At 51.5% G+C, this 24,957-nt stretch overlaps 1 protein-coding gene across 1 annotated transcript in view; it reads right to left on the bottom strand.

Annotated features, from left to right (window-relative positions):
• The window catches only part of ST14 (ST14 transmembrane serine protease matriptase), a 37,935-nt gene extending 13,996 nt beyond the window's left edge, over positions 1-23,939 (bottom strand). Inside the window, exons 1-7 of the mRNA XM_065882072.1 lie at positions 23,859-23,939; positions 2,338-2,497; positions 1,989-2,116; positions 1,686-1,756; positions 986-1,143; positions 779-814; positions 240-480 (exon numbers count right to left, since the gene is read on the bottom strand). Of these exons, the coding sequence (XP_065738144.1) occupies positions 240-480; positions 779-814; positions 986-1,143; positions 1,686-1,756; positions 1,989-2,116; positions 2,338-2,497; positions 23,859-23,939 (875 nt within the window). The remainder of the gene's footprint in view (positions 1-239; positions 481-778; positions 815-985; positions 1,144-1,685; positions 1,757-1,988; positions 2,117-2,337; positions 2,498-23,858) is intronic.
• Positions 23,940-24,957: the final 1,018 nt, after the last annotated feature.

Here is a 24,957-nt window from a genome sequence, read left to right on the forward strand (position 1 = left end):
AGGAGCGCCCAGCATCTAGGGACCTGTGGGCCTCCAGCATCCTTGCCAAGGCTGACAGTCACCTCTGAGATGCTCCCCTGCAGCTCGGGCCGAGGACCACGCCATGCCTGCTCTCTGCTGCCTGCAAGCTGGCAGCAGCCTGAACCTCCAGCCTCCACCGCAGTCATTCCGGAAGCCCAGCCTATCACGGGCAGCCGCCAGGCTCCCGCTGCCCACCTCCACTCGCCCGGGACACTCACTGCACCACAGCCCGGGGTTCCACGGGGCTCAGGGTGTCATACACAGTGACCAGGTCACTGCCACTTTTGTCACAGGTCGCGACATCGAAGCTGCGGAAGGTGAGGCTCAGTGTGGAGTCAGCGTTCCCCCGCAGGGTCCACTGGCAGCGGGCGTGAGACGGGTAGGGGCTGTCAGGGAAGCCGGGCGTGGTGAAGCGGGTCGGCTCGCTGCCACGGGCGTGCAGGGCAAAGCTGCAGCTGTCTGTGTGGGGCAAGAGGATATGGGGCAGAGCGGGGCAGGGCCACGAGGGGAGCAACCAGGACCCCCGCCTGAGGTGGAGAGGCAGCCAGGCCTGGCCCCTTGGAGGCGTCCCAGGCTGCTCTGGACCCGGGAGAGACTGGGAAGGGGGCTTCTCATGGCCCGGGAGAGGCAGAGGGATGTGCTGGCCATCACTACCATGTGACTCTGGGGGACCCCCCCCGACTGAAGGGGCATCTGGCCACATACCCCCCCCCCCCCCCCCCCCCGCCTCTCCTTTGGGAGGAGGGCGGATACTTACTGTCCTGGGTGCTCTGTACTGTTCTGGGGTCAGTGGCTGAAGAGCAAGAGGGAGAGTAAAGCATTTACTGATGTGTCTATTTCCTTATTCCTGCTTCCTTACTGCCCTAAAGGGAGGGGCCGGCCAGCAGGCAGCCTCCTCTGCTGGGCACTGGCCCTGGGATGCCCCAGGCCAGACAAATGCCCGCCCCGGCGCCCCTGCACTCACGGAAGGCCACCACTGAGGTCAGCACGAAGGAGCTCACGGCGCGGGCTCGGGGCGGCAGCGTGACCACGTGTTCCTGCGCCATGGCCTGCTCGGCCTCCTGCACCAGGTACTGGGGGATGCTGAACTCCGACCAGTAGTAGGCGATGATGCTGCCCTCGCTGTGGAGAGAGGGGCGAGCCTGAGGTGCCGGGGCCCACGCCCTCCCAGGTGCCCGCTGAAGACGGGGCCGGATTAAGAGCCTCCCGAGGGGCCTCACCAAGAGACCTTCTCCAGGCCGGGCCAGCCCCCAGGCTCTTGTACACCCACCCACCTGCTGATCCCTTGAGCCCGAGGCCTGGGCCTCTTCCTCTCACAGCCTCACGCCCAAGCAGATGTGCTGTGTTGTGGGGGCCAGTGCGGCTCAGGCTCACGAGTGGGAAAAATCCTGGAATGGAGTCTGGGTTCTACCTCTAGCTTGGGCGCACTGAGTCACAGCTGCTAGAGCCTGCTTCCTGAACTTGAAAGGGGCTGACAATGCCACCTGCCACACAGCATCCATAGGGATTCAATCAGACTAGCAGAAGCAAAAGTACTTTGGAGATAAAGTCAGGACAAGGACTGGGGCCTTGGCTCTCTAGGCAGGACCTCGCGGCCTCACCACTCCGCAGGGCCCAGACGCTGCACCACAGCAGTGCCTTTCCGCCGGCCTTCCAGCACCCACCTGAAGGCGGTCACAGCTGACTTCTTGTAGTAGGGGCCCAGGACAGGGATCCCGCTGTATAAGAGCTTCAGCTGAGGGAAGGAGAGGAGGCTGATGGGGGTCCAGAGAGCGCCCATGACCCCGGGCCCCCACCCAGGCTCCCTCCCTCCTGGGACCCGGGGCCCCTTCCCAGGTGCCCGGGAGCCCACATCGCACACCAGCCCAGGCATCTGGGAGCAGAGGGGAGCCTCCTTTCTGCTGGGCGAGGGTGCGCGTGCCAGAGACGACAGCAGGGCCTGGGCTCTGCCCAGGGACGGGACTCACCGCTTCCTTCACCTTCTTGGCCAGGTTTGCAAACTCAGTGGAGCTGGAGTTCTCATAGGCATCCAGGAAGTTCTCGTTCGTGATCCTCAGGTAGCCATTGAAGACCTTCTGAACCCGCACGTTCCGGTCTGTGAGAGAACAGTGAAGGACGGCGGTCAGAGGAAGGGACACACGCCCTCCTGTCCCCCCACTGTCACAGCTGCCCTCAGCCACCCCAGGGGAGCAGACCCTGAGCCCCATCACCTCCCCGTGGGAGAAGCCCTCCTTTCCCTCCCCCCAAACCGCACCCTCCCTCCCTCCCGCTCACAGCAGGCGGCCCTGGGTGGGCCCTGGAGGAGGGTCCACTCACACTGAAAGTGCCATGCCAGGAGCCCCGCCATGAGGGACAGCACCAGGAGGCCAGCCAGCACGGCTACCAGCACCACCCACCGCCGCGGGCCGCCCTTCTCCACCTTCCTGGCGTTGTTGGCCGGCAGGAACTCCACGCCTTCCTCAAAGCCATGCATGTTCTGAACAGAGAAATCAGTGCACTGCCGGTCAGAATCCCCGGCCACAGCAGCCTCCCAGCCCGGCTCGGGCAGAACCTCTCCACGCTGTCGGGTCCATCCAGGAAGGAAAAGCCGGGAGGAAGGAGCAGTGGCCTCCCCTCCATGCATCCCCAGGCACGTGCTGCTTAAGGATTGTGAGTTTAAATAAAAGGGAAGCAAGCAGCCCACCTGACCCCAGTCACTGAGGCTGTCAGCTACGTGAATCATCTTCGATGCAGGAGGATGCCCAGATGCGGGGACAGAGGGCCCAGCGCGGGGCCAGGACTGCCTCGGGCGAGCTGCGCTGTATGCCCTGACCCTAACCCTTGCTCCACCAATGTTTAACCGGCCAAAAGTAAGAAGTCAGTAAACTGGGCAGCTCTGCCGTGCCACTGCAGGACAAGTCACTCTGCTCTGAGCCTGAAGTCTCCCAGTCCAGGACCCCAAGGTGAGCTGAGAAGGCCAGGTCTCTACTGGAATCCACACCCAGGCTCAGACCCAAGAGCGTGAGAAACAAACAAAACTTCCAACAAACAGGATGGCGGGGGGTCTCCAGGAAGAGGGGGGCGTGAGTACGGGCAGGCAGGTGAGGTGTCTGCAGCACGTGGTGACAGGTAGGCAACTCTTCCGCCCTCCGGCACACACTCTACCTGCTGCCCTAAACCCGGGGAGGGGCTGTGCCCTTTTACTCATTTATGATTATCGTTTTTTTAATTTTATTGATTTTATTTTTTGCTGTGTTGGGTCTTCGTGGCTGCGCACGGGCTTGGGGCCACTCTTCATTGAGGTGCACGGGCTTCTCACTGCGGTGGCTTCCCTTGTTGTGGAGCACAGGCTCTAGGCGCAAGGGCTGTGGCACACGGGCTGAGTAGTCGTGGCTCGCGGGCTCTAGAGCACAGGCTCAGTAGTTGTGGCGCACGGGCTTAGCTGCTCCACAGCATGTGGGATCTTCCCGGACCAGGGCTCAAACCCACGTCCTCTGCATTGGCAGGTGGATTCTTAACCACTGCGCCACCAAAGAGGTCCCGGGCTGGGCCCTTTTAGAGTTAACTGCCTCATACCTACTCCAACAGGGTGTGTAATAAAAGCAGCAGCCCCACCCCAAATTCCACAGATGTGGCCATTTTTAAGTTTACAGATGTGGCTGTTTTGGTATTAACCTCATAACTGTAAATGATGGCCTTGAACTGCCATTTCATGATTTGTCACATTCAAACATTACCTATTTACTCACTGTTGTGGAAGATTCTCCCCACTCCTGCCACATCTGGATACTCCTTTCTCTAACTTTAGTTTCCTAATTGGTTATATTTGTGACTTTATCTAATATCAAACACAGAAATACATCCCATAGCTAACCCTACCATGGTAATCATATTACAATATATAAATGTATCAAATCAATACGGTGTACATCTTATTATGTCAGTTACATCTCAAAAAGAAATAAATTTTTAAAAAGAAAATAAAAAACGCAGCCCAGAGGCACTTAAAATGTTTCCAAGCTGCTTGTTCTGGAATTTGTCTCCGTATTTCTAAATAATATGCCAATACCAGTAACTTGATTCATCTATATAAAATATAATCAGCTGACTTCCTATTATGACAGGGTGGATTTCAATGCCCCTTCCTTCTCTGTCTCTCACCCATCCTCCCAATAGTTATGGGGCTAAAGTTTAAAAAAAATTATATCCATACTGTATGTTTTCATTATTAGCCTTTGAAAATATTGTTCACTATTGTTTGCTTCTCACTGCAACTGAGTTGTTTTTCCTGCTGTGAATCTTCATTTACTTGGATTTCTTTTTAACATATACCCAAGTCATTCCATACAATCTAAGAGCACTGTTATGTTCTTCTCATCTTCCACATATAAAGTCTGTCAAAGAACTTCTCATTTCATTTTCCTCCTGGGGGCACTCTGTCCTTTCCCATCGCTGCTGTCTGGAACTTCCTCCACCATCATCCTGGGAAGTTCCTTCAACTCCCTCGTGTGTATGGTTTGTCATTGTTTTGTTTTGTTTTTGTTTTTGTCTTTTTGGCTGCACTGTACAGCTTGAAGGATCTTAGTTCCCTGACCAGGGACTGAACTCGGGGCCATGGCAGTGAAAGCACCGAGTCCTAACCACTGGACCTCCGGGGAACTCCCAACTCCCTCTTGTGTTAAAACCCCTATTTCCTGGATTCCATGTCTCATCTCTCTTGGCTTACTTCATTTGGATGGAACACATACTTCAGTAGTTTCCAGAGAGGCACGTTTCTTGTGACTTCACATGTTTAGAAGGACCTTAATTCTGCACTCACGTTTGTTGATGGTTTGGCTGGGTATAGGACTATAAGTTTCAAATAATTTGCACTTAGAATTTTGAAGGCTCCAATGTTTTCCAGCTTCTAGTTGTGCTTTGGAGAAATATGATAATAGTACAAATCCATTATTTTCTATTCATGATTTGTTATCCTTCTCTGAAAGTCTTGAGTAAATGCTTTGAATTGGGTCTTTAAATTTCACTACACTGAGCTCTCCACCTGCCCTTGGAATTTGGAAACTCATATCTTTCAGTCTGGGGAACTTTCTTGTATTATTTCGTAGATTATGTCCTCCCCTGCATTTTCTCTTTTCTCTTTCTGTAAGTTCTATCATACTGATCCTCTGCTTTACTTCTCCATCTTGTTTTGTCATCTTTCTATTGAGTTTTTCATTTCTGCTATCAAAACTTTCATTTCCAAGAGTCCTCTCTTATTTTATGAATTTTGGAGGCAAAATCTTCTCATCCTGATGTTTCTATCGAGTAACTTTTCTCTGTTGTTGACTTTCTCTTCCGTGTTGAAGGCTTTCCTCAAATGCTTGAGGATGTGTGGCTGTTTACCCATATTTAGGAATGAAGTCCTAAAGGTTGTTCAGAAGCTCTGTGGGCATGGCTTGTCCACAGGTGACTTCACTTTGGGCCACAATTCAGCGGCTAGCCAGATGTTTTTCTGGGCACTCCCACCTGCTAGGCTGTGTAGACCTTTCCTATGGGATAGCTTAGTTACTGCAGGGAATAGTTTTCTAATCTTCTGGGTGGGGTGATTTAAACCCAGCCACTACCATTCAGAACATGGGAGAGAAGAGACTGTTTTCCCCTTCACTCCAGCCTCTGGGACCTGCTGTCCTCAAGTCTGGAGAAACTGATTTCCCATCCCTTATGGGGGACTCATGGGTAGGAGCAGTTTTGTTTGGGATGGAGGTGGGGCTCTGGGGATTTCTAACAATGCCCTTCCCTGTCTCACCTCTATCTCCGTAAATACCTGAGCCCAGCTCCTGAGTCTGGCAGAGGATGTTATCAGAGGAATGCTAGAAGAACACTTCCAAGCACCAAAGAGAGGTATGTCTCTTCAGATTGAAAGGGCTCGCTGAATGGTGAGAAAGATAAATGAAAAAGCACCCATAACAAAAGGTATCATGTTGAAATTTCAGAACACCAAAGCTTAGAAGTACATCATCTATTGCAAATGACGTGACTGACAAGGGCTTAATTTCCAAAATATACAAAGAAGACACACAGATGGACAACAGGCACACAAAAAGATGCTCAACACCAATAATGATTAGAGAAATGCAAATCAAAACTACAATGAGGTATCACCTCAGTCAGAATAGCCATCATCAAAATGTCTACAAATAGGGCTTCCCTGGTGGCGCAGTGGTTGGGAGTCCGCCTGCCGATGCAGGGGACACGGGTTTGTGCCCCGGTCCGGGAAGATCCCACATGCCGCGGAGTGGCTGGGTCCGTGAGCCATGGCCGCTGAGCCTGCGCGTCCAGAGCCTGTGCTCCACAACGGGAGAGGCCACAACAGTGAGAGGCCCGTGTACCGCAAAAAAAAAAAAAAAAAAAAAAAAAAACTACAACGAGGTATCACCTCACACCAGGCAAAATGGCCATCATCAAAATGTCTACAAATAATAAATCCTGGAGAGGATGTGGAGAAAAGGGAACCCTCCTACACTGTTGGTGGGAATGTAAATTGGTGCAACCACTATGGAGAACAGTATGGAGGTTCCTTAAAAAACTAAAAAAGAGTTTCCATATGATCCTGCAGTCCCACTCCTGGGCATATATCTGGAGAAAACCATAATTTGAAAAGATACATGCACCCCAATGTTCATCGCAGCAGTATTCACAATAACCAAGGCATGGAAACAACCTAAATGTCCATCGACAGATGAACGGATACAGAAGATATGGTATATTTATACAATGGAATATTACTCAGCCATAAAAAATGAATTAATGTCATTTGCAGCAACATGGATGGACCTAGAGATTATCATACTAAGCGAAGTAAGTCAGAAAGAGAAAGACAAATACCATATGATATCACTTATATGTGGAATATAAAATACAACACATAGGAATTCCTTGGTGATCCAGTGGTTAGGACTCCACGCTTTCACTGCTGAGGACACAGGTTCAATCCCTGGTCAGGGAACTAAGATCCCACAAGCCACAAGGTGCGGCCAAAAAAAAAAAAAATAGAATACGACACAAATGAACTTATCTACAAAACAGAAACAGACTCAGAGACGCAGAGAACAGACTTGTGGTTGCCAAGATGAGGGGGGGCGGGCAGGGGAGGGTTGGACTGGGAGTTTGGAATTAGCAGATGCAAACTAGTAGATATAGGATGGATAAACAAGGTCCTACTGTACAGCACAGGGAACTATTCAATATTCTGTAATAAACCAGGAAAAGAATATGAAAAAGAATATATATATGTAACTGAATCACTTTGCTGTATGGCATAAATTAACACAATATGACTCTACTCCAATAAAATAAATGTTTTTAAAGGAGTACATCCTCTACATGCCTATCTGGCTTTTTCTCCCTCTCTCATACTTTACATTTCTTTGTCATTTAGTTCTATTTTGGGATTTTTTTAAAAAACTTACTCTCATAAACCTTCTATGGAATTTTTAAAATAGTTTCACTGGGGTACAACTGACGTAAAATAAACTGTACATGTTTAAAGTGTACAATCTTTGGCATATAGATACAGCCATGAAACTATCACCATGATCAAGATAATGAACCTATCCATCACCTTCCAAAGTTTCCTCCTGGCTCTTCCCTCCTCCTTTCCTTCCTGACTCCCTTTCCTGTCCCCAAACTACCACTTATCCGATTCCCATCAGTAAAGATTAGTTTGCTTCTTCTAGAACTTTATATAAATGGAATTCAACAGTATGTACTCTTTACTGTCTGACTACTTTTACTCAGCATATGAGATTCACCTGTGTTACTATGTTTATTATATTACCAGTGCATTCCTTTCCAGTGTTGAGTAGTAGCCTATTGAATGGATATAACACAATTTGTCTACCTAGTCACCTGTTAATGGATATTTGTGTTGTTTCCAGGTAGGGGGGATTACAAATAAAGCTGCTATAAACGTTCCTGTATGAGTCCTTGTACTGGTATATGCTTTCATTTCTCTTGGGCAAATACCTTGAGTGGAATAGCAAGACTGTATGACAGCTGTACGTTTAGCTCTTCAAGAAACTGCCCGACTGTTTTCCGAAGTGACTGTACCATTTTACACTCCCATCAGAGTGTGTGAGAAATCCAGTTGTCCACATCCTATCCAACACTGGATGTGGTCAGTCTTTTACATTTTATCTGTTCTAACAGAAGTATAGTGGTATCTCACTGTGGTTTTAAGTTCCTTTTCCTTACTGACTAATGACATTGAGCATCTTTTCAGGTACTTGGGTTGCCATCTGTTTATCTTCTTTGGTGACGTATCTCTTCAAATCTTTTGCCTAGTTTTTAAAATTGGTTTGCTTAGGTTTCTTATTACTGTATTCTGGTTACAAGTCCTTTATCAGATATATACTTTGCAAAGGTTTTCTCCTAGTCTGTGGCTTGGATTTTCATTCTATTGACAGTGTCTTTTGAAGAAGAGAAGTTTTTCATTTTGATGAAGTCCAATTTATCAGGTTTTTCTTTATGGATTCTGATTTTGTGGCTGTATTTAAGAAATCTTTGGGGCTTCCCTGCTGGCGCGGTGGTTGAGAGTCCGCCTGCCGATGCAGGGGACACGGGTTCATGCCCCGGTCCGGGAAGATCCCACATGCTGCGGAGCGGCTGGGCCCGTGAGCCATGGCCGCTGAGCCTGCGCGTCCGGAGCCTGTGCTCCACAACGGGAGAGGCCACAGCAGTGAGAGGCCCGCGTACCGCAAAAAAAAAAAAAAAAAAAGAAATCTTTGCATAACACAAGGCAACAAGGATTTTCTCCTATGTTTTCTTCCAGTAGTTTTAATGCTTTAGGTTTTTCATTTGGGTCTAGAATCCACTTTGAGTTAAAATTTTTTTTTAATGGTGCAAGGTATGGATCAAAGTTCTTTTTTTTTCTTTTTCTCCCCTTTACATATGGATATCCACCATAAGCTGTTGTGCAGACTATCCCTTTTCTACTGAATTGCCTTTGCACCTTTGTCAAAAATCAGTTGTCCCTTTATACACGGGTCTATTTCCAGAGTCTATTCTATCCCATTGATCTTTGTCTATCTGTATGCTAATACCACCCTGTCTCCATTACTGCAGCTTTGTAAGTCAAAAAAGCTATTGAAATAATAAGTGAGTTTAGCAAGGTTGTAGGATATAAGATCAGTATCTAAAAATCTATTGTACTTCTATACATTAACAATTACCAACTGGAAATTAAAACAAAACAAAACCCTTACAATAACATCAACAATATGAAATACTTTTGGGAAAATCTGACAAAAGATGCAAAACGCCTGTACGCTGAAAACTACAAAACGTTGGTAAGAGGAAATTTAAAAGACAGAAATGAATCAAGCAATAGCCTGTGTTCATGGATTGGAAGACTCAAGAGAGTTCAGAGGTCTGTTCTCAGATTTGCCTACAGAGTCAATACAATCTTGATCAAAACCTCAGCAGGCTCTTCCTAGAAACTGATAAGCTGCTTCTGAAATTCACATAGAAATGCAACAAGCCCTGAAAAAGAACAAAACTGGAGGACTTACATCACCGGATCTCGAGATTTACTAAAAAGGCAACAAATGTTTTATTTATTTATTTACTCATTTATTTTTTGTCTGCCTTGGGTCTTCATTGCTGCGCGCAGGCTTTCTTTAGTTGCGGTGAGAGGGGGCTACTCTTTGTTGCGGTGTGCGGGCTTCTCACTGTGGTGGCTTCTCTTGTTGCGGAGCAAGGGCTCTAGGCACACGGGCTTCAGTAGTTGTAGCTCGCAACTCTAGAGCGCAGGCTCAGTAGTTGTGGCGCACGGGCTTAGTTGCTCCGTGGCATGTGGGATCTTCCCGGAATAGGGATCGAACCTGTGTTCCCTGCACTGGCAAGCGGATTCTTAACCACTGCGCCACCGGGGAAGTCCCCAAATGTTTGTTTAATTTTAAAAAATCATATATCATATATTTAATTTCCAAGAGTGACTTTTATCCTCAGATGGTTCTTTTTTGAGCAGTCTTTTCTATTTTATGAATGCACTACCTCCTTGTTCTTTCTTAGGATATGAACTTGCTTGTTTTTATATTATCTTCAGAATCTTGTCTTTGCCCTCCTAGGCTATAGGTTTGCTTCAAATGTCCAATGGTCCTTGGTTGTCTAATCATACTTGAAAATGAAAAAGCCTCAGCAGGCTGTTCGTAGAAACTGATGAGCTGCTTCTGAAATCCACATAGAAATGCAACAAGCCCTGAAAAAGAACAACACTGGAGGACTTACATCACCGGATCTCCGAGATTTACTAAAAAGGCAACAAATGTTTTTATTTATTTATTTATTAGCTAGAATCTCTGAGCAGACTGTGTAAGTTTTTTTTTTGTTCTTTGTTTTTTTTTTAATCCAGGCACACGGGCTTCAGTAGTTGTGGCATGCGGGCTCAGCAGCTGTGGTGCAAAGGCTCAGTTGCTCCATGGCATACGGGATCTTCCCGGACCAGGGCTCGAACCCGTGTCCCCTGCATTGGCAGGCAGACTCTCAAGTCCCTGTGTGTCTATGTTTATGTGTTGGAAGAAATGTAACATAATAGTTTCATATGTTTATTTTCAATGTACAGGGTAATTTCACAACTGTTTTCCTACCCAAGCCTCACAACAATCCTGGAATCACGCATGACTGGTGCCCTCACTGCCGTTCTACAGAAAGGCAGGGAGAAATGGTGACCTTGCAAGATCACACACTCACTGGGTGGCAACTCCAGATTTGATCCTGATTTTCTACCTCCCTGTGGTCAGCTTCCAGAACTCAGGGAGCAAGTATTCTGGGATATGGGAAAGCAAACTCCTTGGGAAGGGGAAGGTGGCCAACAGCAGGCACAGCGGAGCCCAAGGGCCACCCCAGCCTGGCCGTGGAGCAAGTTGTCAGCCATGGCGCTGGCTCATAGGCAGGGCCCTGGTTGTCCCTGCACTGTGAATACCAGGCTCCACTTAGCCCAGAAATGCTGTTTAATCAGTAACTAGACGACTTCCTTTTATTACCCTACTCTTGGCTCCATTTTCAGGCATATTAGAGATCATCTTGCCTAACCCAGTCCTGTCACTGATAAGGAAACTGAGGCTGAGAGACAGGGAGTGACCTGTCCAAAGTCACAAAGGGAGTGAAGCCAGTAAAGCGGGAACGCGGGACAAGCCACACGAACCCTCGTCGGGGTTTCACGGATGCCCGGGATTGGGTGGCCCCCGGGAGCAAGTGGCAGGGAGCTCCCATCCGTTCGGGCTTAACTGAAAACATAACCTTCTCCCTACACATAACCACCTCTCTACAGACTGCAGAGCCAACAGAAGAGGGAGGATGCCGGTGCCTGCCTCTGCCTGTCCTGTCTTTCGTAAAAGTAAACACATTTACAGGTGCACATACAAAACACAGTGTTGTAAAGCAGGTGCTGGCCTACCACAAACAGAGGCCATGCAACTCTCATGGCCTCTTCTCCCCGGCCAGCTCGAGTTAGATCTTGGCTCAAGGCCAGCTCAGACAAGAAAGCAAGGGATGACTTCCTGGAAGACAGACAGACATCAGGGGTGCACACAGAGTGAAGCCCCAAAGGGACAAAGGGGGAGAACCCAAGGGGTGGGGTGCAGGGGCAAATCAGATCACCACCATCCCCACCCAACTTCCTGGAGGGATAGAGGGAGTACCACCCAAAAATCCAGGAGGGGAGACAGAGAAGCCCCGGAAAATATCATACTTTCTGCTGGTTTAAGCACACTAGTGCAAATGATCCATATCCTCCCCAAGGTCAGTGGTTGTCCAAAACACTAATTTATAGAAGGTAAAAAGGAAAAGGCATATTTTATCTGATGCTATAGGAAAGACCTTTGCGGTCACCCTACTCCTGTTAAGTACGAAACTCACCAGGGCTGAAAGCTAAATGCTTAGCAAGCAAAGCTGAGTCCAAGTCAACCACAGAACCCTCATGCTGGTGAGGACCCTTTACCTGGTTCCCCAAGCACATGATGGCCGGCCACTCGCTCACCAGGGCCCGCTCTCCCACCGGCGCCGGGGACCCGCAGATCCAAAGCCGGAAGGCGGCATTGGCAGCTCAGTGTGGTCCTCATGGGAGAAAAGCTACTGGTAAGTGTTCACGTTTATAAATAGCAAAAACAATACTAACGATCTAAAAATCTGCACGAGATTTCAGTCGAAGCAGACGGAGAAGAAATCAATCTTCATGCCAGGCTCTCCTTTTAACGACTGTTCCTCATTTGGCCAAGGTTGGGTGTGATTTGCCGGGAAGGCAGGGGATGAAGCTGAAGACGGAAGAGGTGGCCGAGAGTCCTGGGAGGGGTCCCGAAAGGCCCTCACGTGACGTCTGGTGATGTGCTTCTGCAGCTGAGGATCAAGGTCAAGGGGCAGAGGTGATGTCACTGGCTGGAGACACCGACCTGAGACGAAGACGAGGGTGGCTGGCTTCATGTGCCACTCCCAACTCTGCCGTGGACTGGTGGCAGGCGCTCTTCGCTCACTGGTTCCGTGACTCGGTGTACCCACCACCAGCTGGGATGGATTTCAATTCCATGATGATGTCATCCTGCCACCGTGGTCAAGAGGACCATAAAATATCCCTGAGATGGTTCAAGCAAGAAAGCACAGTCTCAGCCCCTGCAACGGTTTTCCAAGGTGAGGGCCAATTCCACGGCACTTCGAAGATGCTTTTCTTTTCAAGAGGAAAGACAAAGCCAGCATGACTCTCGTGGCCGCTCCCCGATGCCAGTTCCAATCAGATCCTGGCCAGTGTCCCCAGAAACTCAGCATGGGCTCAAGGCCACCGGAGACGACAGAGCAAGGAGTGTATTCCAAAACTTAACGCTGCATTTGTCATCCTGAGAGATGCTGAGAACAGTACAACACATAGCGCTGAGATACCAGGGGTGAAACTGGAGAAAGGCCCCTTCTTCAAGCTGCTGGCTATGAAGGGACCCTGTACTTAGATGGACTCTCTCCAGTTAAGTCAGCACCCACAAAAAAATCCAAGAGGCTGTGGGCAGCGTGCGGCCAATATGCAGGCTCCCAGGGGTGGGGACGTCACCTATCCTGCGGCCACTGCAGTCCTGGCCCAGCAAAACGATGAGCACAGAAAGGACACTTGATTTGCTCATCACGGGATGATCGAAGCAACGAAGGAGAAGGGAAAAGAAACCCATGTCGGAATCCACCCGCTCACCAGCCCGGGGCATCAGATTCTCAAGAAATAGGAAGCTCCCACTGACGGCACCACTCGACCATACTCCACACTTGCCTAGCCATGAAAAATAACGATAAAAAATAAATAAAAGAAGCACAGCGCTTGCTCAGCATCCACATTCCCCGGCCCCTCTCCCAGGAGATCCTAATGCAGCACGGCAGGAGCAGAGCCCTGGGGTCCGCAAGTCTAACCTGTGTCCCAGGTCATTCTTGGGAACCAGCCTGTGAGAATACACTGCCGCCTACCATTCCCAGGAGGCTGCTGGCCCGGCTCACCCACCGCCCGCCACAGTGAGAGGAGCCAGCTGGGTCGTGTCAGTTTCAGTCAGCCTATTTTAAGCAACCGCCTGGGATGCAAGGTACCTGCGCAAGGGGCTGGACTTGGCTTCTGCGCCCAGGACCTCCCCACGATAGGTTATTAGCACCATCTAGAAGCCCCGGAGGCTGCCAGCAGATTTCTGCAGAGGCACACTGCCAGCCAAGGCCAGTCAGCTGGTGATGGACTCCCCAAACCCTCTGCCTTCTCGTTGCTTGACCCTCTCACCCTTCGTCACTGTCCTCAGCTGCCCCACCTGAAGAAGGACCTGCCGTAAAATGGGTGAGGCTGCTGGGCCTTAAGGAGGATCCAGAATTACCTGCAGATCTGTGAGTCTAAGGAGAACAGAAAGCTGACCCAGAGCCAATAGCTCCCACTGAAGGAAATTAAATAACCCCAAACTCTGCACACCTGGTCAGAGCAGGACGGAGAGTCCCAGGGGGCTGACTCAGCCAACGCAGGCACTGTTGGCCCGGGACCGGGTGGTTCTCTGCCAGCCAGTGTCAAGCTCCTGCAGGTTTCATGTCCGTGTCCCCTCCCGATACCTGGCACTGCCCAGGGCCACCCCCCCGCCCCCGCCCATACCACTGTGGCACTGGCACCACACCACCTGCAACCAGACTCCGTGGATACAAGCCTATTCTTTCTTTTATGAGGGGTTGGAGTTGGTGGATTTCCACCCCTTCAACGCTGGTCTGGGGGTGCTAACCTTGACCCCAGCCAGGAGGCCCCCAAGGCTGTAAGGAAGCTGGCACCATCCTGCCACTCTGAAAGGCTCTGCTCCTGTCACCACCTCCCAAGCCCAGCCTGTCCCTGAGGACACAGCCCAGGGCCGAGCCCCTCCAGGAAGTGTCCAAGGACCACCCTGGTCCACAGTCTTTCTCGCTGGGACCTCACCTCCCTCAGACCCTTGGCATCAATGATAGCCCCCAGCCACAGAGGGCAGACAGGCAGTCCTAGGAGGTCAGGCTGCCCCACTTTCCTCTTTGTACTGCTTCTCTACCCCGTACCCCCTTCCCTTGACCTTGCGCAGGGTTAGAACCTGACTGATTGATGGGAGGAAGGACTTCTCTCTTCCTAGCCAGAATTACGTAGCCTACCCAAGGCAGGTGCCAGGACCCAGGCAACTTTCCAGACCTGTGTCCACCCCTAGAAGGGGAGAGAATGCTCAGTCCACACCCCAGGGATCTGCTGATAGCCCCCCAAGCTCTCTGGTGTCAGCCAGCCCGGCCACCTGCTATACCTGATACCGATACCGAGGCATCTAAGTTTAGGCCCTCCCGGTCTCACCCTCTCCCAGCCCTCAGTTAAATGCTCCCCCAGGGCACAACCTCTTTTGTAATTCCAACCAGAGAATTCCATCTCAGATGGGCTCCAAGACTGTGTAACAGAGCAGCACCCCCAAACCCAGCCAGTCTCTTTGATCCCACAAACTTTGCACCTGCCCTGTCCTTTCTGGCCAGAGACCATCTTCCTGGGGCAGCCACACCCACCTTTCTCCCGCTCCAGTCACCTGACCGGGAGCAGAAGTATCTGCCCGCAGGGGCACAACCAGGCAGCCTCCCCCAGAAGCTAAACCAGAAAGAAACTAAACAAGGAACCAGAGATAAAGGCAGCGCCGTGTACCTCCTTTCCACCCTTCTTCTTGACTTTTCACCGAGCCCACATTCCAATTTCATGGGCTAGTGCCTTTTCTAGCTATTGACATTTTTGTTGAGATCACTGTAAATCCAAATGCAGTTGTAAGAAATAATACCAAGATCCCTTGTACACTTTGCCCAGTTTCCCTCAGTGGTAACATCTCGTAAGACGACATTATAACACCACAATGTTGACATAACCCACAGATCTGATTCAGAGTTCCCACTTTACTCGTACTCTTTTGTGTGTAACTATTAAGTTCCATACGATTTAATCACTGGTGTGTGTTCCTGTAACTACCAAGTGTCAAGATTCCGAACAGTTCCAACGCAAGGATGCCTCCCACTGCCCTTCTGCAACCATACCCACTTCCCTTCTGTCCCCCAGCCACTAGCCTAAAATCGTCCTTTCAAAAATGTTAGATAATCCCTCGTCCGGGAAGATCCCACATGCGGCGGAGCAACTAAGCCCGCGCTCCACAACTACTGAGCCTGCGCTCTAGAGCCCGTGCTCCGCAACGAGAGAAGCCACCGCAATGAGAAGCCCGCACACAGCAATGAAGAGTAGCCCCCGCTCGCTGCAACCAGAGAAAGCCCGCGTGCAGCCTCGAAGACCCAATGCAGCCAAAAATAAACAAATAAATAAATTTATTTTTTTTTAAATGTTATATAAATAGATCATCCAGTATAGAATCTTTGAGGATCGCTGGCTTTTTTCACTCAGCAAGATTCCCTGGAGCACCACGCATCGATGCTTTGCTCCTTTTTATAGCTGGGCAGTATTCCACAGTACCTTTTAGCCTTTTTTAACAGCTGCCTTGCTGGACCCAGGGATCTGCAGAAGAGAGTGGAAACACCCCCAAGCACACCAGCCTCCAGGAATTGACTACATTCAGAAACGCCTCTTCCACCTTTTCAGTAGCTCCCAGGAATGTTCACTCAGCTACAAATCTAGCTGTTTGGGAGAAAGCACTGAATATGCAAACAAGAAAGCCCCGTCGTCGCCAGGGGAGGGCGCCTGGAGGCCCCAGTCCACAATTACAACCTGTGCACAGAAGTCAAAGGACGGGAGAGAGGAGAGAACTGTGTCCTTGGAATCGGATTCTTAGAGCTGAAACAGTTTAGACATCATTGCATCTCCTGTCCTCCCAGGGCCACCCTTTCTGGGGCAAAGAGTATTTTCAGTTAGGGCCAGCGTTACAAAGTTCTCCCTTCCCCCGAGGGCGATCGGCATCACAATAGCCCTCCACATTAGCACTAGGATAGAACCAGCCTAATTCCTCCAGCTCAGGGAAGCTCCTGAAACACGCTTCTGGGTCTGCTCTTTCTCTGGTTAAAATGCTCAACAACGGTTCAAAGTGTTTTCTGAACCTCTGGCCATCTGCACAGCAGAAACATTCCCGTTAAGACGTGGAACCCAGAATTCAACAGCATAATCCAAACGGGGCCTGACCAGCAAGGGCCCCATGAGGGCTGCCCGTCAATCTCTTCCCTTATCCCCATCGCTCTGTTTCCATTAATTGTCCAATAACACAGTCAATTAGCACACACAAATAATACAAATAAAATAATAATAATACAGAATGACAGATCCACCTGATGAAAGTTTACACAGCAAGAGCGGTTTTTCAAAGAGTAGGAAGTAACATGGAAAAACTCTCTAAAATACAATGTTAAATGAAAAAAAAAAAAGTCAAATTGTTGGGCACTTCCCACCCTCCCAGACTCAGCTTAGGTGTCTCCTCTGAGATGCTCCCAAGGAAAGCCCCTGCCCCACCATTTTAGTGGGGTGACAGCCTCTAGTTTCCCTATCACCCCAAACATACCCGCATCCCAGTCTCTCAGTCTCTCAAAGTCAACCATCTGCTCCTTAAGGATGGGGGAGCGGAGACGGGGCTGTGTCTTGCTCCACAATCTTGGCATGGGTTAAGATTTGTAATAAACGTGTGATGAATTAATTCATTACAACCATGTCTTTAGCTGCAGAACAGGAATGACATCATGATTCCATTTGGGGAAATAGAAGACTGTGGGATAATAGAAACCGAACTATTTATAGGGGTTAGAAAACCTGGGGAAGAGAATTTCAGAGGAATTTCACTGTGTGTATTTCTGTATTGCTCAACTTTAAAAAGTCCTTTCCTAACTTTAATAATCAGAAAAAAGAAAGCAACTTTTTTTAGAAAATATGCATAGGAAATACCAAGTTCTTAAAATGCCTCTCTAGGGAATTCCCTGGCGGTCTAGTGCTTAGGACTCCGCGTTTTCATTGCTGAGGGCCTGGGTTCAATCCCTGGTCCGGGAACTAAGATCCCGCCTGCCTCGTGGGTGCAGCCAAAAGAAATAGTATAAACAAATAAAAACATCGGGGAGGGGGAAACTTTTACTTTACATTTTAGGGAGCCACATTACATGCCTGGCTTCGTCAACTCAAACTTCTGGATCTGCTGTGGTGCCGTTCACTCCTCAGGCCCCTCACGTCTCAGCTGTGGGAGGGTGGAGGTTTTGCGTCTGCTGTCGGGGTGGTGCTCTTACCCGTAAGGCAGCCGGACACAGTGCTATTCTCAGCAGTCTCTCCTGCAGGCAGCCTAGGTCCTTCTGACTCATGATTAAATCATCCGAGGTATCGGCCTTTCCCTCCCACTAGGGTATCATCGACAGAGCTGAGAAGCAAACCTCCAAGACTTCATCAGGGTTGTTACCAGATAAGAAATGACACAGGGCTTCCCTGGTGGCGCAGTGGTTAAGAATCCGCCTGCCAATGCAGGGGACACGGGTTCGAGCCCTGGTCCTGGAAAATCCCACATGCTGCGGAGCAACTAAGCCCATGCGCCACAACTCCTGAGCCTGCGCTCTAGAGCCCGTGAGCCACAACTACTGAAGCCCACATACCTAGAGCCCGTGCTCCACAACAAGAGAAGCCACCGCAATGAGAAGCCCGCGCACCACAATGAAGAGTAGACCCCGCTCTCCGCAACTACAGAAAGCCCCGCACAGCAACGAAGACCTAACGCAGCCAAAAATAAATAAATAAAATTAATTAATTTATAAAAAAAGAAATGACACAGGAGGGAATCAGGGGCAGCCCCGAGGCCACCGCCCCGAAGGACTTGGATGCACGAGGGGACCCTGGTAGGGCCAGCTGCTCAGCCAGACACCACCCTCCAGACCAGACTCTCCTCCAGCCCCTGGCCCTCCAGCGTGACCAGCAGATAGGAGGCTGATACGCCTTCCAGAACATAAACAGTACATGTACAGCAACACACTAGATAAAACCCCAGCGTGTGGCAAAGATTGGAAAGAGTCATGCAAAACGTAAACCACCAGATGAGTCCCGTCATGAGTTTTAATTGTGTGTGTAGTAAAAAACAAAGCTACGTTTTTCAAAGCCTGTTGAAATCCCATCTCCAGCCAGTCTCCTGGTGTATCAGGTGAGTAACCTCATCGAGAGGAGAAACCGGACGAGTCTGGTGTGAGAGGTCTTTAGCGGATTCCTGTTGGCAACTGGTTCTCAGTACTCTGTTGAACGATGTGTTCTAGGATGTGTCTGGGGATGTGCACCAATCACCCTGTCTTTGGAATACAACTGTACAATGGCTTTGAGGTTAAGGCTATAAGCTTTGAAGGTGCACAGATCTAGGTTGGAACTCCTGCCGTGCCTCTGCCTTTGGGCCATTATGCAAGCCCTCTGAACCTCAGTGCTGTCATCTGTAAACTAGGCGTTTTTCGCATATAGCTGCTGTGAGGATAGAGAAGGAGAACGAATCGAAGTCCTCATATTTAGTGATGGGTAGCAGTGATTATCACCATATTCTTCTCCATCTTTTCACCATCATCACCACCAACTAACTCAGAGAGACAGAGGATCCAAGATTCTGACCGGTTAGCCAACTATCACAAGGGTTCTAAAGGTTCTGTTGCTAAGCCTGGACAGAATAAGCAAATTCTGAAAAGATGAGATTCCAAGACAGAATTCTCATAGGAATCTGCTTCTAGCGAAGTTCTCAGTGGGACTTCCCTGGCGGCTCCGTGGTTAAGACTCCACGCTCCCAATGCAGGGCGCCTGGGTTCGATCCCTGGTCAGGTAAATAGATCCCACATGCTGCAACTAAAGATCCCGCGTGCCACAACTAAGACCCGGTGCAGCCAAATACATAAATAAATAAATATATAAAAAGAAAAAAAAGTTCTTAGCAAAGAAAAAAGGGTAATTACTGCCCATGAGCTCTGAGCAAACCCCAAATACCCTTCTCACCTCTGCCAGCCAGGGTGAGAATTCCATGAGAATCTTGGAACTTCCCATTTCTATACTACCAAATGGTTATTATAAATGTGCTAAGCCCCAAGCATTTCAGAAAATCCCAAGTAGAGAAAATCCATTTTCTTATGAAATCAAACCAACTCTTACCCTTAGCAGTTCTCCCCTTCCTGAGCCCACTGGGCTGCCAGCCCCGCCTTGCACTGCAGCAGTCCAAGTAGAATATAGTAAAGCCAGACTGCCTGAGCTCAAATCCTGATCTCACCACTGTTTCCCTCTGTGACCTTAGGCAAGTTACTTAGCCTCTCTGTGCTACACTTTCCTCACCTATAAAAGGATAATAATAATAGTCTTACTCTAAGAGATACAATACCCATACACAGTACATGCTCAATAAACTCAGCGATGATTATCCGTATTCTAAACACTCCAGTAGTAGCCAGTGCGCAGGGTCAGAAGCCACATCTTTGGGACCTGGGCTCCTTGGGGGCTTGTCACACCCTCACTCCTCTTCCAAGAACAGACTTTCTCTCTTAGGAGAGACAGGAGCCAACAGCCTGGGCAGAACCACAGACCAGAGAACGAGCTGGCAGCAGGGGACTCCAGAACCACGGCGGCCACAGGCCGCAGCTAGCAGTGAGAGGCCCAGGTTGGGTAGCCTGTGATGAGATGAGCCTTCACCAATGAGCCGGCTCTGGACAGACCCACGCCCGAGTGATTCCCAGGGGTAGCAGGCGACGTGGGCTTCCTCCTTGGGCAGCTGTCAAGCTAGTGTTGTCTTCTCTTACCCTCAGTTTTCCCGTGTCCTAAACGAGGGCCACGGATTTCCAGGTCTTCCCAGGACCGAGGTGGAGGGAAGGGTGTTATAAGGCCCGCAGGCTTCCTGTCCATTCACAGCACCCAGGTCTCAGTCTTAGTTCCCACTGCTTACCAGCGCCCGTGCTCTCTTCTCACCCCTGCACACACCTCCCAGCACGGGGCCTTCCCCTTCCGGGGAGGCCAGCACAGGCTCAAAGAACCGAGAAAGGAAGAAGTGCTTGAAGTTCTGTTTTGTGTGGTAGGAGGAAGAAAGGGATGTGTAGCCGGTCTTAGCATCCGTTTCCCTTTCACAGGAGGACCTTCCTCATAGAAGCCAAGTAAAGGGAGAGAAATGAAAACTGAAGAGGGTTTCCATGGCTGGGATGCTATTCCCCAGCACCCCTCGAAGACATTCCCTGTGTTCAGCAGGTAGGCCGCATATCTGCGCAGTTAGCATCCTGACAACCTGGGTTCTCAGCCTCTTCCCACGCATCCTGCTGATTCGACAACACCTTACAGTTTGTCTTGAGGCTTTTCCAACTCAGAAATTCAAACTGTGTGATTTGTACACCAGGCTGCAACTTATAAAGGGCTTTCATGTAAAGCATCCCCTTTAATCTTTGCAAAAAACCTGTAACATATATATCATCCCCATTTTATAGCCACAGAAACTGAGGCCTAGAGAGATGAGGTAACATCTCTGAGGTCACCTGACGGGAAAGCAGCAGCACCAGGTCTTGGCTCCATGTTGGACGCTCCTGTCACCACATTACAGATGGCTCTGGCCACAATTCACCCCCCCCCCCCCCCCGGGCCCTTCGAGCCTGGGTTAGACATCCCTCCTAAGCGGCCCGCAGCCTTCTCCAGAACCCAGTCCTTACCATGCAGAACTCAACTCCCTGAGGGCAGGGACTGTGTGACTGGGCTCCTTCTCAGGGCTATTACCCAGCACCTGGAACATGCTCCACCGATGGGCACCTAATAAATAGCTATTATGTGGATGAGTGAATGTTCGACCAATTAACAAAGCGATGAGACTCTGAATAGTCACAGCTGCACAGCCTGGCCCCTACGACCTCTGATTTCGATCCCACCACATCTGACTTCTCAATCCTGGTCTCTGCTTGCCGAGGAGATACGGAGTCTCACCCAGGGCAATGCTGACTTGAGGAGGAACCAAGAGCTCCTTCAAAGCAGCTTCCTAGCCACCATCAAAGGTTCAGCAGGGGCCAGGACACCCGGTGAGGCAGGCTTCCCACTTCTCGTTAACAGCCACAACAACTGGCATCTGTGCCCCTGCTCTCACGCAGGCAGGGCTCGCACAGTCCCCAGACACAACACGTACATCAGGACTCCGGAGACGATGGGGAACACAGAGGTGACCACTTCCCACTAAATAGGAACAGGTGGAAGTGGGGCAGGGGCCAGAGTCATCAGCCTTGGGAAGGAGGCAGCCAGGTACAAGCACCACCAAACAGAATCCTTCTCCAGCCACGCAGGGATGGAAGAGGCCAGGAGCAAGGAACTCAAACGCAGCAGTGCCGTGTGAGGCCCAGCAGGACCCAGCCAGGCTCTGCTAATGCCGAGGACAAACCCAGGGACAGCAGCTGCCCCTCCTAGTCAGAAGACGAGTCAAGGGAGAGTCTGCAGACCCTGACTGCAAACACTGCAGGGTGATGCAGGGGCTGAGAGCTCTGGGAAAGCACGGAGTGGAGAGGCACATCTGAAGACTTCCTGGAGAGACAGAAAGGAGCTTTGGGCACAGCAGGCTACTTCCTTCGGGACAGTGAGTCACGTCTAATGTTCACACACAGCTCTTAGCGTGGCTCTCAAGAATGGAAGCTCCTTAAGGGAAACAACCATATCTTATTTGTCTTTGAGAGCCCAGCTCAGGACGAGGTACAGAGTGGGCTCAACGGAGCTTGGCAGGAGAAAAGACAGAGTGACCCATGCGGGGGAAAACGGCAGAAACGGAGTGGAAGGAAGAGCCCAGAGGAGAATGGATGAGCTTCACAGCAGGTGAGAAATGAGCAGGGACCAAGGGGGAAGGAAGCGAGGGCTGACGGGTGGGAGCTCCGTGGGAGCCCGGAGGACAGTGTGGAGCGTGGACGGTGAGAGGCGAGTCCAGGAAGACCCAGCTCTCCCAGTGTCAGCAGGAGACAGTCCCAGGAAGGGAAGTGAGAAAAAACAAGTGACACGGAGGGAGGGAAGAAAAACAGTCCTGAAATAACAAACACCAAACAGCAGGCCCTCTGCTGAGGCAGGAGTCCAGAGCCCCAGGAGGCAATTATCAGGGATTCACAAACATGGCAATTACAGAAAGGAAACAGAAGCCGCAGAAGCCGGCCACCCAGCTGCATCCACCTCCAGCAGGGCAGACACTCAGTGGGAACACAGACCCCAGCCTGCAGACTGGCTGCTGAGCCCGCACTTCCTTCCGCAACGGGGGTGGAAAAGTGGAGAAAACAAGAGTGCCCAGACTCAGTTGCTATTTGTGGTTCAGGGAACCACGGAAGCCCCAGAATCTGGTCTTCTGCAAGCTCCCTCAGTCAGGATGCCACTTGGAGAAAGGGACTGATTTGAGAGACCCCCAAAATCTGGCCTGGCATGGGAGCAACGGCTGCAGTGCGGGGTAGCAGAGGAGCTTACTGACCCACCCCAGGATCCCGGGAGAAAGGGAGAGGCAGACCATCCACTGCTCCCTCCTGAAACAGCCCCTGCCTCTCGGCGCCCACTCGGTGTGCGGGCCGTCCAGGACGCCGGGGTCCCCGCTGGCAGAGAGGTGGAGGCCTGGCTGCTAGTTTCGCCTGGGCACTGCTACCTAGGTGTGGCCATCAATAAAGCAGCTAACAACCCATTCGCGCCTCTCTACGGTAAGACTTAATGTTTGTTTTTAAGGTCTGTCCTTGTACTTTCTGCCAAACGAGAGCTTCCGGCTTCAGTGTCTCCAAAAAGCTCAAGACGCAGGTTCTTACATCCTGTCCCAGAGTCACCTTCCCAAAGGGCTCCATCCCCGCCCTCGGAGAAGCCCAAGCAAGCTCCACCTGGGAGTCCTAAGCTCCAGGCTCCATGGCAACCGAAGCACTGGTCTCCCAGTTGCCCTCTGCACAGGTCCTCCATTGCCTTCTGACCAGCAAGACAAAAACAAATTCCTGCAGAGGCCAAGGACTCCAAAGCCCCCTGGAAACATCCCTTCTCCGGCCCAAACCACCCACTCAGAGCCTGCGCCGCTGCTTCCTTTCCCGATGTGCACGGACAGCGCGGAGTTCTTCAGGGACCGAGATGAGCCCCCTTCCAGGCCAGGGAAAGGCCCGAAGGGCAGGAGGACCGGGACAGGGCACTGCGGGACCGCCGGAACCGGGGCGGGCGCCGCGAGGCTGGAACCAAAGGTCCGGCCGGGAGCCCGCCGAGCAGGAAATTCCACCTGTCGGGTCGGCGCCGCGGCCACAAGCCGGCAGCGTAGCGGCTCCCTTGGCCGAGAGAAGCTCGGTGCTGCCGGCCCCCCTGGGACCCCCGGTCCCCAGCCCCCCTGGCCCGCCGGTCCCCGGCCCCCCCAGGCCCCCGGCCGCGGACCCCCGCGCGTCCCACCCCGAAGGCGCCCGCGCCGCCCGCGCTCGCCCACCTCCGGCCGCGAGGTGTACTTGAGTCCCGCGCCGAGGCCCCCGGAGCCGCCTGTGCCCCTGCGCGCCCGCTCGGTCTTCATGGTCCCGAAGGCCGTGTGGCTCAGGCCATCGCCGCGGGGCCGGGGCGCGGGGCGGGCCTGGTTCCGGTCTCAGGCCCAGCGCTCCGGCCGCCGAGGCTCTGCCGGGCCCTTCCTGTCGCGCACAGGTAGTTTCAGGGTGTGGCTCCCGGGCCGCCACGCCCGCCACGCCGCGGCCGCCGCACCTTCCCGGGCCCGCGCACTCCTCTCCCCTCCCCTCCCTTTCCCCTCCCCTCCCCTCCCCTCCCCTTCCCCTCCCCTTCCCCTCCCCTTCCCCTCCCCTTCCCCTCCCCTCCCCTCCCCTTTCCCCTCCCCTCCCCTCCCCTTCCCCTCCCCTTCCCCTCCCCTCCCCTTCCCCTCCCCTTCTCTCCTCCTCTCCTCTCCCCTCCCTCCCCTCCCCTCCCTCCTCCCCTTCCCCTTCCCCTCCCCCACCCCCATCCCGCCGGGCTCGGGACCGCCTCCACCCCTCGGGAAGTGGGAAAGCGAGGCCACCGCCTGAAGGTGGTGGAAGAGCTAGTGGCGACCTGACTCGGGGTGGCCCTCGGTCCGCACTGTGCCTCCACACGGAACAGGCGGGCGGGAAGGACCGAACAACTGCGAAACTTAATCCCCCCCCCCGCCCCGCCCTCCTCCTCGAGTAGAAGTGGCCCTTTCCGCTGGAAGTCGACCTCCCTGCCGCCTCCTAGAGGCCCACCTTGGTTTCTTTCCCTCCCTCCCCCCTGCATCTTCAGTTTCTCCCCACCTTGCTCCACATCCAGGTCTCAGTTATAACCCCTCCAAACCCAAACAAAACCCATTTTCTGGCCCCTAAATGTCAAGGTTCCCAAAGCTCTCTCTTCAGCCTCCTTTTTTTCTCTACACTTTCTTGGCAACTCATCTTGTGGCTTCAAGTAAGTAAATCTGCCTTCCTAGCATTGGCATCGTGAAGGAGTGCCACTTCGGCATTCGCAAGTGCTTGGGAACTTCTCCATTTGTGTTCTACTGGCGTTACAGAGTCAACAAATATTATTGAGCACATATT

This window comes from Phocoena phocoena, chromosome 8 (assembly GCF_963924675.1).
Source record: "Phocoena phocoena chromosome 8, mPhoPho1.1, whole genome shotgun sequence".
In the NCBI taxonomy this organism is placed as follows: Eukaryota; Metazoa; Chordata; class Mammalia; order Artiodactyla; family Phocoenidae; genus Phocoena; species Phocoena phocoena.